Genomic DNA, 14899 nt, shown 5'->3' on the forward strand with positions numbered 1-14899 from the left:
GTCTCTGTAAATCCCGTCTCCCATGCATCTTCCAAATCACCATATCACCCTAATTTGGATTTCTGTCCAGGCTCTGTACAAGTTCAACCAGCTGTTAAAGGCCGTGCTGCTCATCTTCCCACATTACTGCCTGGGCCGAGGTCTCATAGACATGGCCATGAACCAGGCTGTGACTGATATATACGCTCGCTTTGGTAAGTACAGCTATTTTTACACCTCACAGACCAGCCTCCAACTGTCAGCCACAATCTCAACACTAAATGAATGTTGGGTCACTTACATTTACCATCAAGGCTCAAGCCAACTGCAGAGTTGTAACACTCTCAAGACTCAACTTTTGCACCAAACGCTCTGCAACAGATTTGGTTACAGTGAAAAATACATCTTGGAAGTCGAAAGGTCAAAATATGAAATATCACAATACAATTACAATCACCTATTTCACTGAAAAATATATTCAAGATAAACTATTCTAAGATTCTATTGTAACTTCATTATGTCGAAGAAAAAGTGTTTATACCGTGACTGAAAGGTTTTTTTGTTATGGGTTTCATCAGGTGAGGACTACAGTCCAGACCCCTATAACTGGGACTTTATTGGAAAGAACCTATTCTGCATGGCCGTTGAGGGATTTGTCTATTTCATCCTTAACATTTTGTTCCAGTATCGCTTCTTCATGGATCACTGGTAAGTGTAGTAGTGTTTGAATTAAGAAACAAATTTGCCAGGTGTAGTTAAGTAATTGCTCATTAAAAATTACATTGTGTGTAATGAATTCCCAGATAACACATTCTCAGTGTGATGTGACTGCAGCATAGAATGACTAGAAGGTGATTTATTGAGTTTTTATTTCCTATTGGCAGGATATCAGATCGCCCAAAGCCTCCTATTTTGGAGGAAGATGTAGATGTGGCAGAGGAAAGAGAGCGACTTTATAGGAGTGAAAAAACAAATGACATTTTACGCATACGAGACCTGTCTAAGGTGAGACATTTTTCTTTGGACAAAATGCTAAAATTGATGATCAAAAAAAGATTTCACACTCAAAACAAAACCACCATTTTGTTCTTATTTTGTTTTCATCTTGACTTGCCAGACATACACAGGAACAGTCATGCCTGCAGTGGATCGAATATGCGTTGCAGTATCTCCTGGAGAGGTCTGTGTGGTCAAACCGATGCAATTTACTCTACAGAAGAAGCATTCTGGTCACTTCATTGTTCATCTATCATGTTTTTTCTCTGAACCCTCTGCAGTGCTTTGGTCTACTGGGCGTGAATGGAGCAGGGAAGACCACAACATTCAAAATGTTGACTGGAGACATTGATGTCACCTCAGGAGAGGCCTCAGTTGCTGGTCACAGGTTAGTAATATATTGTTTTTAAAAGTAGTAATTGATAAATATTTAATTTGATACATTTTGAGGCTTGTAATCAGCATTTTCATTGATTACACAAGATTTTCCCCCTAAATCTTCAGCATTTTATCCAACATCCTTGACGTCCACCAGAACATGGGATACTGTCCACAGTTTGATGCCATAGATGAGCTGCTGACAGGTAGAGAACATCTGCACCTTTACGCCCGCCTCCGTGGAGTTCCTGAGTCTGAGATCAGCCGGGTGAGATGCAACATTTGCCAGAAAATAAATCATTTTAAACTGGACCTGACAGTTGTACAGAGCAATGTGAAATGATAAATTTGATGAGTCTATCTTACATAGTATATATAATGTGTGTGTGTCAAATTAACACAAGCTAACTTATTAATCATTGGGCACCCCTTGTGATTTTGTCAATTAAAAAACAAAAACAAATGAAAGAGGTGATATTTTTATTTAAATTGCAAGCAGAGTAAAGTAGCACATCCTTCCACTGCATTAAGAAAAAAATAAGCTGGTCTGATTAAGAGAGGAGCGTAGTGGGGCATTAAAGCAGTAATCCAATTTCAATAATGCCATAATTTGGCCAGAGAAGAGATACCAGCAATCAGCCGTTTTAATCAGCTTGACATAATGTAATACTGTTGTTCATAGAACCCAGCAAGTTCAGGTAGAAACCCTGTGTATGTGTGCATAGTGCCATCTCAATCTATAAACCTGACACATTTTGTTTGACTTAATTATGACAGGAGGCACTTACAGTATCCTCCTCATGCTCAGGTTGCAGAGTGGGCCATCCAGAAGCTTGGTCTGTCAGAGTATGCAGGCCAAAGTGCTGGGACCTACAGTGGAGGCAACAAGAGGAAACTCTCCACAGCCATCGCCTTTATAGGCTGCCCTGCACTGGTGCTGCTGGTGAGGCGCAGTCTTATGACAGTGCTTGGTTTGGATTAGAGATGTAGGATGGGGAATGGTGAAAGGTAATAGACAAGATGCTAGACGTTTCTGTGTGTATGTTAATGTGTTTCCTGTTACTATTACTGTATATTAGGATGAGCCCACTACAGGTATGGACCCTCTCTCCAGACGCTTCCTGTGGAACTCCATCATGAGTGTTATCCAGGATAGACGAGCTGTGGTCCTCACCTCGCACAGGTAACGTATCTGGTGTGAGTGTTTGACTGTGTGTGTGCATGCATATTTATGAGCTATAATTTCATTATCTGTCTTTACAGTATGGAGGAATGTGAGGCGCTGTGTACCCGCTTAGCAATTATGGTTAATGGATCCTTCAAGTGTTTGGGAACCATTCAGCATCTGAAGTACAAGTAAGTGATTTTACTTCATCACATGTCGCATATGAAATTTCTAAATGTATTGACATTTCTGTAACATTCATGTTTCAATAAAACATAAATTCAATCATAATAGCATTCTACGAGTTTGCCGATCTTTGATTTTTGCTTTTGTCTCACATCAATGTAAACGTAGGTTTGGTGATGGCTACGTGGTGACCATGAAGATCAGGGCAGCTAAGCCTGGGTGTGCTCCAGATCTGAACCCTGCGGAAGCCTTCATGGAGAGCACCTTCCCTGGCTGCATCCAGAGAGAGAAACACTACAACACTCTACAGTACAAGATCTCCTCCTCTTCTCTGGCCAGGGTCTTTCAAATGGTCCTGGCTAACAAAGAAAAGCTCAACATAGAGGACTACTCCGTGTCACAGACCACTCTTGACCAGGTAAATGACTATAGGAAAACAGGACGAATTATGAAATGGGAATTTAACAGAGGTTTACATTTATTCCTTTCACATTTTTTCAGGATGATCGGATAGCAAATTAGTCCAATTTTGATTAATTTAGTATTTCTTTACTTTGAGCCTAACTAGGCTCTACGCATTTAGTTCAAACACAGCTGTTCCTAAATAAAGCCTCACAGGTGCATTATATTTCATATCTTTGCGTTTTGATTCACTCTTTTAATTGCTAGATATTGAGAATTCCTCATTATACGTCATCTGCCAACTTAGTTCAGACAAATCTTGCTACTCCGGCGACAGGTGTGGCTTGAGGCATCCACCTGGACTGAAGGATAAACTGATACATTTTTTTGGGGATCAAAATTCACTTTGAAGTCAAATAACTAAAATAAACAAAGGCTTTGAATATTTCTCACTGAAGCTTCAAGGCCCCCAAAATGGTATTAGGCACAGTCCTATGGTGTCCTATGTCATAAAATGTCATTTAACAGTCATAGTATAGTATACATTAAAAATCGTAGAATATTTGATGTTATCAAAATGTTGTGGTATAACAAATAAATAAATAAAATATCGGTAAAAAGTCAGACAGTATGTCCTAAAAAAGTCATAGTATTGTATTCATAAAAAATAGTATAGTATAGCTTGATCTTAATGTTTTTCTTTACTTACTTGTAGGTTTTTGTGAATTTCGCCAAGCAACAGTCAAGAGAGGATGACACCATTGTTTTGCATCCAAAAGCGGCTGGGGCACAGCGATATATTGAAACCACACCCTTCAAGTCTTTGGAGAAGTGAACATATCTCAATGAGCCCAACCGGAAGACTTTCTTTGGTTTTCATTTCATTTTAGAAGCCACAGTGTGTAAAGAATGCGCCCTATGGATGTATGTGTGCTTCCGAGGACTGAAAGTTAGTTGGCAGAACTAAAGTAGAAGATTTTCTACACTGTCATTATGAGGCCCTGCCCCTATAGCCTGGTAGAGACAAGCGACTGGTGCATGATCAGTTTGGGGATCCTAAAAAAAAAAGAGGATTAACCGGTTTACTCATCTGCATTTGCAAGACCCTTTGGAATGGGGCAGTCTTTGTTTAACCATTATGTGCTTATAGGCCTTGAGATGCAGTCTGTGAATGAGGCAGCCCCGTAAATGGGACATGGCACATGCCATGTGTGACTGATGATTCGACATGCAACAATACTTTCCTTTTACAGCAAATGGGGTTAGTGGGCTTGAATTTGGAAAGTGTGGAGCATTTATGTGCCTGCTATATGTTCCACGTTCTGCTCACCTGGTAGGCCTTGCAAACTAAATGAAACAGCTTGAGATTTATGACAAGGACCATGACGTTGATTGATGACATGAGTTATATATCTGGTTTTAATGGGATAGTGAAGAAAGCATAGGTCCTGTGTATTTTTTTGCTTCAGATGCCAAGCAAGATAATCTTTTTTTGCCTTCTGTAGATAGGTGTAATAAGCACTCGGTGAAGCATAGCCTTAGCACTTTATTGAGGCAGCTTTAATTGAAGCTTCATAATTCATACGAAGATGTTCTGCTAGTGCGATACAACTAATGATTTTTACAAAGTCCTCTTGCTGCTATGCAATCATTTTGATATTATGTGATATTTTCTTGCCACCAATGTCTTTTCTGTCTTTGAGCTTATTCATATATATTTTCAACTCTGGTAAACTGTCTGCATTCCACCGGCACCTGGAATAAATATAGGAACTGTGTGTTTATGAGGGCATCATGTCAAATAAAGTTACATTTTTCTGTAAGATGTGGGCCTTTTTCCCCAGACATTCTGTTTGATTTGTTTTTACAGGAAAATTGCTTGAGGTTACTCACATTCACATTTGTACAAACATTTGACAGTTTAATAAAACCTGAGATTAGACAGTAAGGGCTGGAGAACAACTGGAATTATTACTGTCTATTTGATAAGCCCTCTACACATTAATGACAGAAGTTACACTTTTAAAGTATAGTTTCCTTTTCTCTGAAGAAAACAATCTGAGATGTACAGTGGAGAAGCTTAATATTTGCATAATTAAATGTCTGCCTATCAGCTTTCCTCCTGAGAACTTAAAAGTGATGTTGCACTCTCAAATAGATTCCATTACATTTAGAATTTTAGTCTGCTAGTTCGCTTGGACAGGCACTTTATTATAAGCTAGAGTATTTGTTATTTATTTCCCTTAACCTGAAAAGTTCATCACTGCTGGAAGCATTCATTATTGAAAAGAATTGGCACAACCTGTGGGTTAAAAATCCCGCTTTCAATGAGAACTACTCACTTGTTTGAATAAGGGTTTCTAAAATGCTAAGGTGATATTTTCAACCTCAATTCAAGTCCTGAAAGAGACAAATATAAAAAAAACAATATGTTACCAATGTTAACACAAAAAAGTATATGGCAGCAGTGAGGATATATCTAATATCTTTACCATCATATCACAATCCTAAAATCAAACTCCCATGAAGAAACTGAAACCCTTGGTTGCAAGTAAACAAATTATCCCAGCTATGTAAAAATACTCCAGTATATTGCTATAATACTATCACTCCCATTCCCACTCCTTTCAGTTCATAGATATAATAAAAATGCATAATGCTGGTCTAAGCAGCAGCAGCAGCAAACTTCTTTGTTTTAGTGAAAATACCTTGTGGCAAGTGAATATACACTCTGTATCTGCTACAATGGTTCATGTTTTGATCTCTATCAGAGAATCAGGGGGATAATGGCCATCCGGAGGTTGGGGTAGTCCTTGAACTCTCTGCTGTAGGCTCTGTGCTTCCCTTTGGCCCAGATGGTCATCTGAATGAACCCCAGTAATGTGTACAACGCCACTGGAATACAAACCAGTGAAGTATTAGGACAAACACATTTTGGTGCCGTAAGTGGATTTATATCAACAGAACGTAATGTGCCGTACACACCTGGCAGACACTGGGTCAAAATGGAAAAGCCCACCCAAGCTCCAACCTAAGGTATGTGTCAAATATACAGACAGGCAGAGAGGTAAACACACAAGTATGGTTCACATTCATTGCCATTATGAATTACTATAAATGCTTTCTATTACCTCATATGTGTAATTTGGACAGGATACAAAGAGAAATAGCCATGTGAAGGGGTTCTTTGTAGGCACAGGAAACCGTCTGCCCCTGGATCCTGAGAAATGGTTTTGTGAAAAAACATGATTAAATTAATAATAACTATAACAATATAATCCACGTTTCCATGATAGATCAATCAAAATAGTGTTAGCATGGAATACTGAGCAAATGGTAACAAGTGAATGGCTTAAGATGGTTTTAGTGATTTTATCACACAGCATCTAAACTGATGGATTGGACAATGTATTCAAAACTTGGTGTATTCCTCCTTTAAGTAATGTGGAAGTAAACTGAAAAAAAAACTCACCCTCTCCTCTGAGATTATTAAGAGTCAAGTGAATGGAAAAGTTTCCCAGCTCACACATCTGGATCGGGGGTAAGCATTTCACACATTACTGTCATACATGCATGTGCACTTAATGAATGTTGGTCCTGATGAATACTACTATACGTACCACAAATATGACTAATGAATAGTTGATTTGTAGTTCTCCATATGCTGTGAAGAGAGATAGGCTGGTGTAGATAAACTGCAGAAAATTGCGTTATGTGTGTGTGTGTGTGTGTGTGTGTACATGGACTGACTTACATGGAGGTGTGTAAAGAGGGTGGTTTATATAGTAAGCCAACCAAGCAGAGAAACCCCAGTAATAGGCACAATTCTGAGAGGGGAAACAAACAGATGTTTAAATACATTAAAATAAAATACAAAAAAATCATGATCATGAAGCATGATCTACAACGAACATGTCTATTGAAATGAAATATACTTACTTTGATTCAATTTCTTTTTTTGAACTACTAAGACAAACAAAATAGAATACCTATAATAACTCATCAGGACACTGCACTGAGACTGTTGTAAGCAGCATTCTGTATCAGAGGTTGTCCTGAGGCTAAACTCAGTAACACAACAGCTTGCATGGGACAGAGAAAAGGGGCTACACATTGAGAAAGGGTTGAGCACATTATCAGAGGCTCTTCTTTTCAAGGGTAGTCATGTCCTCACCCTGACAATTGTCCTGAGAGGCATGGTCCCATGGGAGAAACGATGCACAAAGATAGTCTCTATCAACCTCTTCATATAGTGGAAGGTGTGACAGGCAAAGGCTAGTCTGAGAGACAGAGAGGTGAGGATGAGCTTGTAGGTACAAGTATATACATTTAACTCAGGTGCTTACATTCTTGTTGTTGTGTGACACTTCATCACACTATCTCTATGCAGCAGATTTAAACTTGAAATGAGAAAAGATTAAATTTAAATGAACCATGAGTGACAAAGTGGGTCACTGCAGCAACAAAACTTTTGTGATTCAACAAAGAAAGTGCAATCTACTGTAAATAATAGAACACACTGGAATAATATAAACATACGCAGTTAGATGCAACACTACAATATCGAGAAACATTGTATAAAAGGGAGTGAAGATGTTAGAACAAACAAAAATGGAAGACAGTAGTTAAAACTCCTTTTTTGTAAGGTTAGAAATTTCCTTGATACTTCAATAAAATGTAAAATCCTGAGGGACAGAATGTGGAATGTGAATAAAAGAGATTGTCCAAACCATTCTGTAACAGCAGCATCAAATATTGATTTTTTTCAACAGTTATATTATCTCATGTCAGTGTAGATGGTACACTGACATGAGATAATACCTTAAGTATTTCAGATGCTGATTTAATTTTACAGAGACATTACTCCGAAATAGATGTAATTCCATATGTAATGAAGCATGCTGTAAAGAACACTACATCACAACTATGAGAGTGGTATCAATCTTCTCATCTGTCCTGACAAGAAAGTGAATTGGCATATATCTAAACACATGGAAGTATTCCTTTAAATGTGGTTATTTTTCTAGAAAGATAATCAAAATTGTGTCTTTAACCTTGCCTTATGTCTTCAGGTTGAAACCCACAGCCTGTAAAAACCTTGCTAAAGCTGGAAGTCTTTTTTTCCCCCACTTACCTAACAACAGGATGTGGACTGGCGGTAAAGGCATACTTGTGTGAATAAATGTATGGTACTCGAAAATAGAAGAGGAGGTAGGTGAGAAGTGGCCCAATGCACTCTGCAAGAAACACCTAGAAACAGGAGGAGAGAAAAAGTTGTGCAGCCGGAAAGGTGTCAAAATAAAAAAGAGGAAAACTAAATAAATACATGCGCTCAATTTACATATATACATATTTTCTATCCATGACACCTTCCTTGCTTTGCACCCTGTACTGTACTTAAAAACAATATCACAAAGATGATAAGCAAACAAACAGAAAAAAACATGTGGCATTGTTCTAAGTAAAAGTAGGTTGGCAAAAACAGAGATATCTTGAACAAATGATGAATCACTTGATTTACGTACCTAATTTTATGTCAGTCAACATTAAGTATATGAACCTGCAATTCCAGACACTGATCTCTTTGTTCAGCTCTCTCAGTACTGTTACATCAGTAAGCTTTAGGTGTACTCTTCTTACCATAGTCCAACCTAACTGTGGACCAAGATCTCTGAAGTACATCGTTGCAGTAGTCCCAACAGGTAGATTCTGTAAGACTTCCTCGTCTCTGAGTGATTTGTCCTCTGCAAAGGCAGAAGAGAAAACAGCATAGGCAAATATTTTATGTACAAATTCAACTTTATCTGAAATTGTACCATGAATTATTCTACTATCAACTGGAAATCATTGTCTTTAGATTATCTAGCTTTGTAGAATTTAGAAATCACCATATAGACAGAATTTGCAATAGAGGTCATGCTGAATTTCAGTATGAATATGTAATTTATCAGTCGTGTGCAAAGACTAGTGGCTTAAACTTAGTGTTTATAATAAATGTGTGATCAGTTTTTCAGCACACGTCCTTCTACCTGCAGCTCAGGGGGCACGGCCACAGATAATATGTTGTGCTAATTGGATTACATTTTTAGAATATCACAGGGGGGGAACTGGCCCAGATAGCTTTTAACCAAAGTCTGTGCTTTTTAGTGACAAGAAAGCCCTAATAGTCCATTAAAAGCCCTGAAACATCACACCTCATCCTAGGTGGTCTCTCTTTATGTATATAATGTGATGCATTTGCCTTTACTGTATTAATTAGGCTTAAAACTAATGGAAAAAGGATGAACATCAAGCAGTCTACCTTTCATTGTGAAAATAAAGGAAGAACAGACAGTGGTTTCCACGGTGATGGTGGCTATGTAAAGATGTGGGGCGCTTTTTAAGGTCTTTATTCCATTCCAGAGACAAGGTCATTACAAATGTTATTGAACATTCTGGGTGATTTAATTTCAAAATCTCCCATTCAATTCACCCATTGATCACATCTATGTTTTTCAAGATGTCATTAATATTAGGCCTGTGGAAACATTAGGCCTTAGATCACATAGGATGCATTTTCCAGTTATTTCAATGGCTTTGCTGGTCATACATGTTTCTTCTGAACTATGCTGCACTGGTGTACAAAGCTGAACATGTCTCATGCCACAAATTGAGTGTCATGTAAAGAAACAGTAGTGCTTTGTTCGGTGGGCCATATACATTTTTCAAAAAATACTGTTTAATTACTTCAGACCTTTTACAGAGTCGACTCTTTATAAAAACAAAAGCTTAACTGTCCCTTCCCCATTTGTATTCTAAACAACTTAATGCCTGTGTTTGTTTCAGATTAGCTTTCTATTGATGATTACAGCTGCATAGAAACAAGTTTCGTGTCACACAAGACATTTACAGCTGCGTTTTGCCGAAACAAAATCTTCCATGATAATTGCTTCTAAGTCAAAGTATAAACACACTAAAGACTATAAACAAGATCTTGAATCCTGATGGTCAATCACATTATGGGACTACAGCAGCATCATATCCCCACACAATACATTGTCCTATTCTGGTGAAATAAGTAAAACCCTACAATCAAATCATAAACTGTACTCTGAATAGTAGCGAGAGAGCTCCCATTCCACAGTTGAACACCTCCCCTTTTCTTTTTGTCCAAAGCATCAAACACCGGATGGTAAATATACGATAGCTGTCTGCAGTTTACGGATACAAGCATAAAGTATTTGTGGCTGATGAAGTCCAAATTGTTCAGTATTAAACAGTAAATAGCTTCCACTCACTGCATTTTGGAGCCACATTGCCAAGTACAGCTTCAATGTTGTTTATGCGACACTAATACAAAGAAATACAGTAAATGATCACAATATGGCTACTTACTGGCATCAAGCATCAGGGCCTGTCTTGCTGGATACCAGTGAGGATCTGAGAAGATCAAACAAATACACACACACACACACACACACACACACACACACACACACACACACACACACACACACACACACACACACACACACACACACACACACACACACACACACACACACACACACACACACACACACACTAAAATACAGGGTTGGATAGAGCTGGCATTGCACACACAGATTTTGGCCTCAAGCCCAATAATAATTGATCACGATGGAATAACGTTGAGCTCTGCTGCTCTGATGGAGTCTGATGGCCTCAGGCATGGCAAACATTTAGTGATATTTCTGATCAGACACAAGCTGGTGACAGAACCACTGCAGGCTTCAGAGGAGTAAACAAGGAATAGTTTTTAAGAGGACCTGTCTCTCGGAATGTGTGATATGATATATTGTAAGATGATTCACTCAATAGCCTGGCAATTTTGTCAATTTTATCTACTAACCATATTCAAGTTATAGTTGACAGTAAATGTGCAATGAAAAATACAAAAAACAAACAAACAATACAAAAGTAAAAAAACAAGTTCAAATTGATATATCGGATACTGAGCTAACTTTACAAATCCGGCAAGTTTTATACAAGTGCACCAGAGTACTTTATAATATATTTTTATTGTCTCTATCAGGGATCAACATAAATCATAGGCCAGCAAAGAAAAAACACTGAACAATAGAACCAGAAACTACATATGAACACTCACATGATTTGTGAAAGAGGCTCTTGATGTCTCCTATTGTTGAATGGGGATCCACCTGAATGGGAAACAAATATTTAGTATGAACCCTTATCATGTTATCAGTGAAGATATTGACATTGTTACTTGTGTCGAAGAACCCCTAAAGTTTACAATCATTACAAACTCTGCTGTGCAGCCGAAAACTGTTCAAAACCAAATAGTTTTATTTCAAATTCTAGTGGGGACCACAATGTTTTCAACAATAATCCATATGTCAGGCTGAAATGTGCAGGAATGTATCTCAAATGATACAATAAAACATGAATCTGGCGATGGAATATTTCACTCAATGTTGCCATGACAATATGTCAGCATACCTTATCTAAAAAACAAAGCTGCTCTTTGGTCTTGGCATCCAGGACCCTCACCTGAAAAAAACACAAGATGCACTGCCTTTATAAAGCTCAACAGGTAGAAGATTTCACACAAATATTTGAGAGGTTTTCATTCATGCCTCAGATTCATTCACAGGAACATTCAGAATATGGTAAATTGGATAGTGGTCTGTGTACTCTACATGTCACCTCCGCAACAAAGCCACAAGCAGTAAAAGCTAGACCTTCTTTCACTTTGCTCTCAGAATAATTTGTAAAAAATGTGCCTATCCATTACCGGAAGGCTGGAAGTATGTGTATGTAAAGAAGCTGATTCTATTTGTATCTCTATCACACAATATTTCTACACACCTTTGCTGATTTATATAATCACATTTTCTCATAAGCCATCCAGCACTTGATCTTTACTTATAAAGCCTCAACATGTTAAACAAAAACATTCATGATATTGACACAAATATTTCAATAAAGATCTATACATTTTGCCACTTAAGGGCTTACATGGTTTGAACTAAATCTAACCTACATATTGACTTTTCTTTAGACTGCTTGTCTTATACGAGCAAGCAGGGGGGTTATAGGAAACGTGGTCTCAATTTTACAAACTCAAAATCAAATTACAGCACATTTGAATGAAATATGGAAAATTGGAAAGAAAATTGGTCCCTTAATGAAATATTTCTTTCTTAAAGCAATGAGCTTTTCACTATTCTCCAATCAACCATAGAAATATGAAGGAAATATGATATGGCTAAGCACAGCTGAGATTCTTCTCAGTGGCTCTGCTGCTAAGTGTGTCCAGTTTCCCTGACCAAGTACAATAATCTCAATATGAATGATGAGGCTGTTTGAGTCTGGAAGGAAAAAAGGATTTGTGTTGTCCTGCTGCTTTCTTGCACACGTCTTTTTCATCTTAATTAAGCCATGTCAGTGGTGATGTACAGCATATGCAAGGAGGATGGTGGTTGGCGGCCCACAATTTGCCCTGAAAGCACTCCATACTGTGCTGCTCAGCAGAGCTGTCCTAGCTAAATTGGTTCCCTTACTGGACAGTGTAATAACCCGCTAATGGATACCTAAAGATTTGCTGAGTGCACAGTTGAGAAAGGGAGAATGAGAACGAGAGAGAGAGAGAGAGAGAGATGAGAGAGAGAGAGAGAGAGAGAGAGAGAGAGAGAGAGAGAGAGAGAGAGAGAGAGAGCTCTATACCATCTGCTGTTTGCATTGCAAAAAACACAAATTTGATAAGTCATTTAATCTTGTGTCAGGACTTATTTTACAATATTCTATTCATGAATTGTTTCTTGAATCGTGTCAGTGGCACTTTCATCTACATGGGAACAATTACATTGAAATTGATATTGCATTCCTCTTTATTAAAACGAGCAAATGTCTCTAAATAAATTACACTCCCCTGTAATTCTTGCAACCAGCAAAACCCACAAGAACTGTGAGATTTCCACAGAAAAATACCCTGCAATGCACATCTTGTCACTCTTTGCAGTGTGTGTCATGCTTTGCAGGATCTGAGCACGGCATGCTGACTTCTCAATTAAGGGCATCCTGAGAGACTGGTTTGTTTTGCTCTCCATCCTCTAACCTTTCCAACTGCATTCTAGAGGCACATGTTGATGCATCTGCGTGTTCCCAGAGAGCATCAAGGGTGTCATTAGGGCTGTGTGTTGTAAAATGATGTGCACTCGGTTGTGCTGTGCCCTTGTAAATCTGATTATCAGACGCCCCTGTCCTCCCTTGGGAACACAGGGCACTGCTGACAGCATATAACAGCAAAGGTCATGCAGAACATGTATACGTGCTTGTGAGGGACTTGTCTAGGTGAGGGGGATTCAAAATGTTTTTTCAAAAAACCTTGAAAAGTTTTTGCCTGTCCACACACATCCTGAAAAGCATAGTGCTAATATTGAGGCAGAGCATATGCTGAAGCAATTCTTTGCAGTACATTTTAGAAAATACATATAGCCTATTCATTGGAGAGTTTGATGAGAAGATCAGACATAAATGGAATCAATTTTCCCATTTAAACTTATGAGTTCAGGCTTTGGAAACATAAATCTTTCTCATAATCTAAATGTTTGCTAATTTGGCATGCAGCCTTTATGTGACAGTTGCTGAGAGCATGGCACACATCCCAGAGCATGTTGTAAATCAGCTTGAATTCAAAGGCCTTGTCTTGTCAAATTATTCATTAGTTGGTTACTTATAAAGCCTTGTGAGACAATGTTAAGACAATAGAATAGTTTTGTTTACTCTGACACAGAAACGTTTTACTTCTTCACTATTTTTGCAATACAGCAAGCCATACTTTTGTCTTTCTAATGTATCTTCAGGATCCTTAGCAGAGGGGTTGATCTTATATCATTAAAAGTCACGATGCTAGCTCCCCACTGTAAGTATCCCTTTATGTGTTGTACTCAATGTCTGATCAGATGAGGGTCAACATGTGGTAGTTTGTCAGCTGGACAGGTATTCATTAACAAAAAAATCCTCTTGTTATTATTGTAAATGATGCACTGCAAGCGAATGTCTGAGTTTAACCGTCAGAACAGTGTTTGCAAAAAAAAACAACTAAATTATAAATGCAACCTTATTAATTATTTCCCAAATTCTGCTTGATCTCTACCACATTTTGCTCAAAGTGACCCTCATGCTTGAGTGAGGCCCTGTGAAGCAAAGTAAGCTACAACTTTGAATCATCTATCATAAAGTGGCAATTAAAAGTTTCAGTTCATTTAAATGCATACTGCGGCACTGATCTTAATACCTTACATTTAGACTTACCTCAAAAAAGGTGGTCCGACTCATGGCGGTGGATTATTATTATATCCTCTGTGTGCAGGGTGAAAAATGAGCTTAAACATCAGTACACAAACACAACACACACACACGCACACATACACTCATTCCTCACACACATACAGAAGTAGTTCCTCTCCTATCGAGGACAATCCCTGGACTGACCCCTTATTCTTCCCAGCTTCCTTTTCTCCCTCTCTTACTCTCTCTCTTCTGCTCACTCTCTCTCTCTCTCTCTCTCTCTCTTCTCTGAGATAGTGCAGGGACACATAATCACTAGAGGCACTCCAGAAACCCTGCACATGCTCTCCCCCCTGCTTTTCTGTCCTGCTGCTTCCTCCTGCTTTCTCCTATCCGTTGTTTTCTGTTTGAATCTTGGGAGAAAAGCACTTGGCAGAGGCCAACTCAGCTCAAGTAAGCAGATACTTACCTGAAAGTGAGGCAGCTGAATAGTGGAAGAACAAAAAAGAATAAAAAACA

The 14899-nt window shown here is 38.4% G+C and overlaps 2 protein-coding genes across 2 annotated transcripts in view; one reads left to right on the forward strand and one right to left on the reverse strand.

Annotated features, from left to right (window-relative positions):
• The window catches only part of abca4a (ATP-binding cassette, sub-family A (ABC1), member 4a), a 34693-nt gene extending 29786 nt beyond the window's left edge, over positions 1-4907 (forward strand). Inside the window, exons 40-50 of the mRNA XM_054623342.1 lie at positions 71-194; positions 558-687; positions 864-984; positions 1097-1159; positions 1257-1363; positions 1480-1621; positions 2162-2296; positions 2433-2536; positions 2617-2709; positions 2873-3122; positions 3822-4907. Of these exons, the coding sequence (XP_054479317.1) occupies positions 71-194; positions 558-687; positions 864-984; positions 1097-1159; positions 1257-1363; positions 1480-1621; positions 2162-2296; positions 2433-2536; positions 2617-2709; positions 2873-3122; positions 3822-3941 (1389 nt within the window). The 3' untranslated portion in view covers positions 3942-4907. The remainder of the gene's footprint in view (positions 1-70; positions 195-557; positions 688-863; positions 985-1096; positions 1160-1256; positions 1364-1479; positions 1622-2161; positions 2297-2432; positions 2537-2616; positions 2710-2872; positions 3123-3821) is intronic.
• Positions 4908-5873: 966 nt separating this feature from the next.
• tecrl2a (trans-2,3-enoyl-CoA reductase-like 2a) lies at positions 5874-14481 on the reverse strand. Its single transcript, XM_054623149.1, has 13 exons — positions 14405-14481; positions 11588-11638; positions 11235-11286; positions 10481-10525; positions 8747-8850; positions 8241-8356; positions 7281-7386; positions 6861-6933; positions 6727-6770; positions 6579-6636; positions 6238-6326; positions 6092-6137; positions 5874-6001 (listed from the first exon to the last, which is right to left on the reverse strand). The coding sequence occupies exons 1-13, from the start codon at positions 14426-14428 to the stop codon at positions 5874-5876; spliced, it is 936 nt and encodes a 311-aa protein (XP_054479124.1). The 5' UTR covers positions 14429-14481.
• Positions 14482-14899: the final 418 nt, after the last annotated feature.

The sequence above is a fragment of the Anoplopoma fimbria genome, chromosome 21 (genome assembly GCF_027596085.1).
Source record: "Anoplopoma fimbria isolate UVic2021 breed Golden Eagle Sablefish chromosome 21, Afim_UVic_2022, whole genome shotgun sequence".
Lineage (NCBI taxonomy): Eukaryota > Metazoa > Chordata > Actinopteri > Perciformes > Anoplopomatidae > Anoplopoma > Anoplopoma fimbria.

What these genes read in the sequence shown, in the direction of transcription:
- tecrl2a (XM_054623149.1), bottom strand. Translation starts at nt 14,428, where the DNA reads ATGAGTCGGACCACCTTTTTTGAG. An exon ending in TAATAATCTCAGAGGAGAGG is followed by an intron (nt 6,327 to 6,578) that starts GTGAGTTTTTTT and finishes ACCATTTCTCAG; the next exon opens with GATCCAGGGGCAGACGGTTT. An exon ending in GTCCAAATTACACATATGAG is followed by an intron (nt 6,138 to 6,237) that starts GTAATAGAAAGC and finishes CACATACCTTAG; the next exon opens with GTTGGAGCTTGGGTGGGCTT.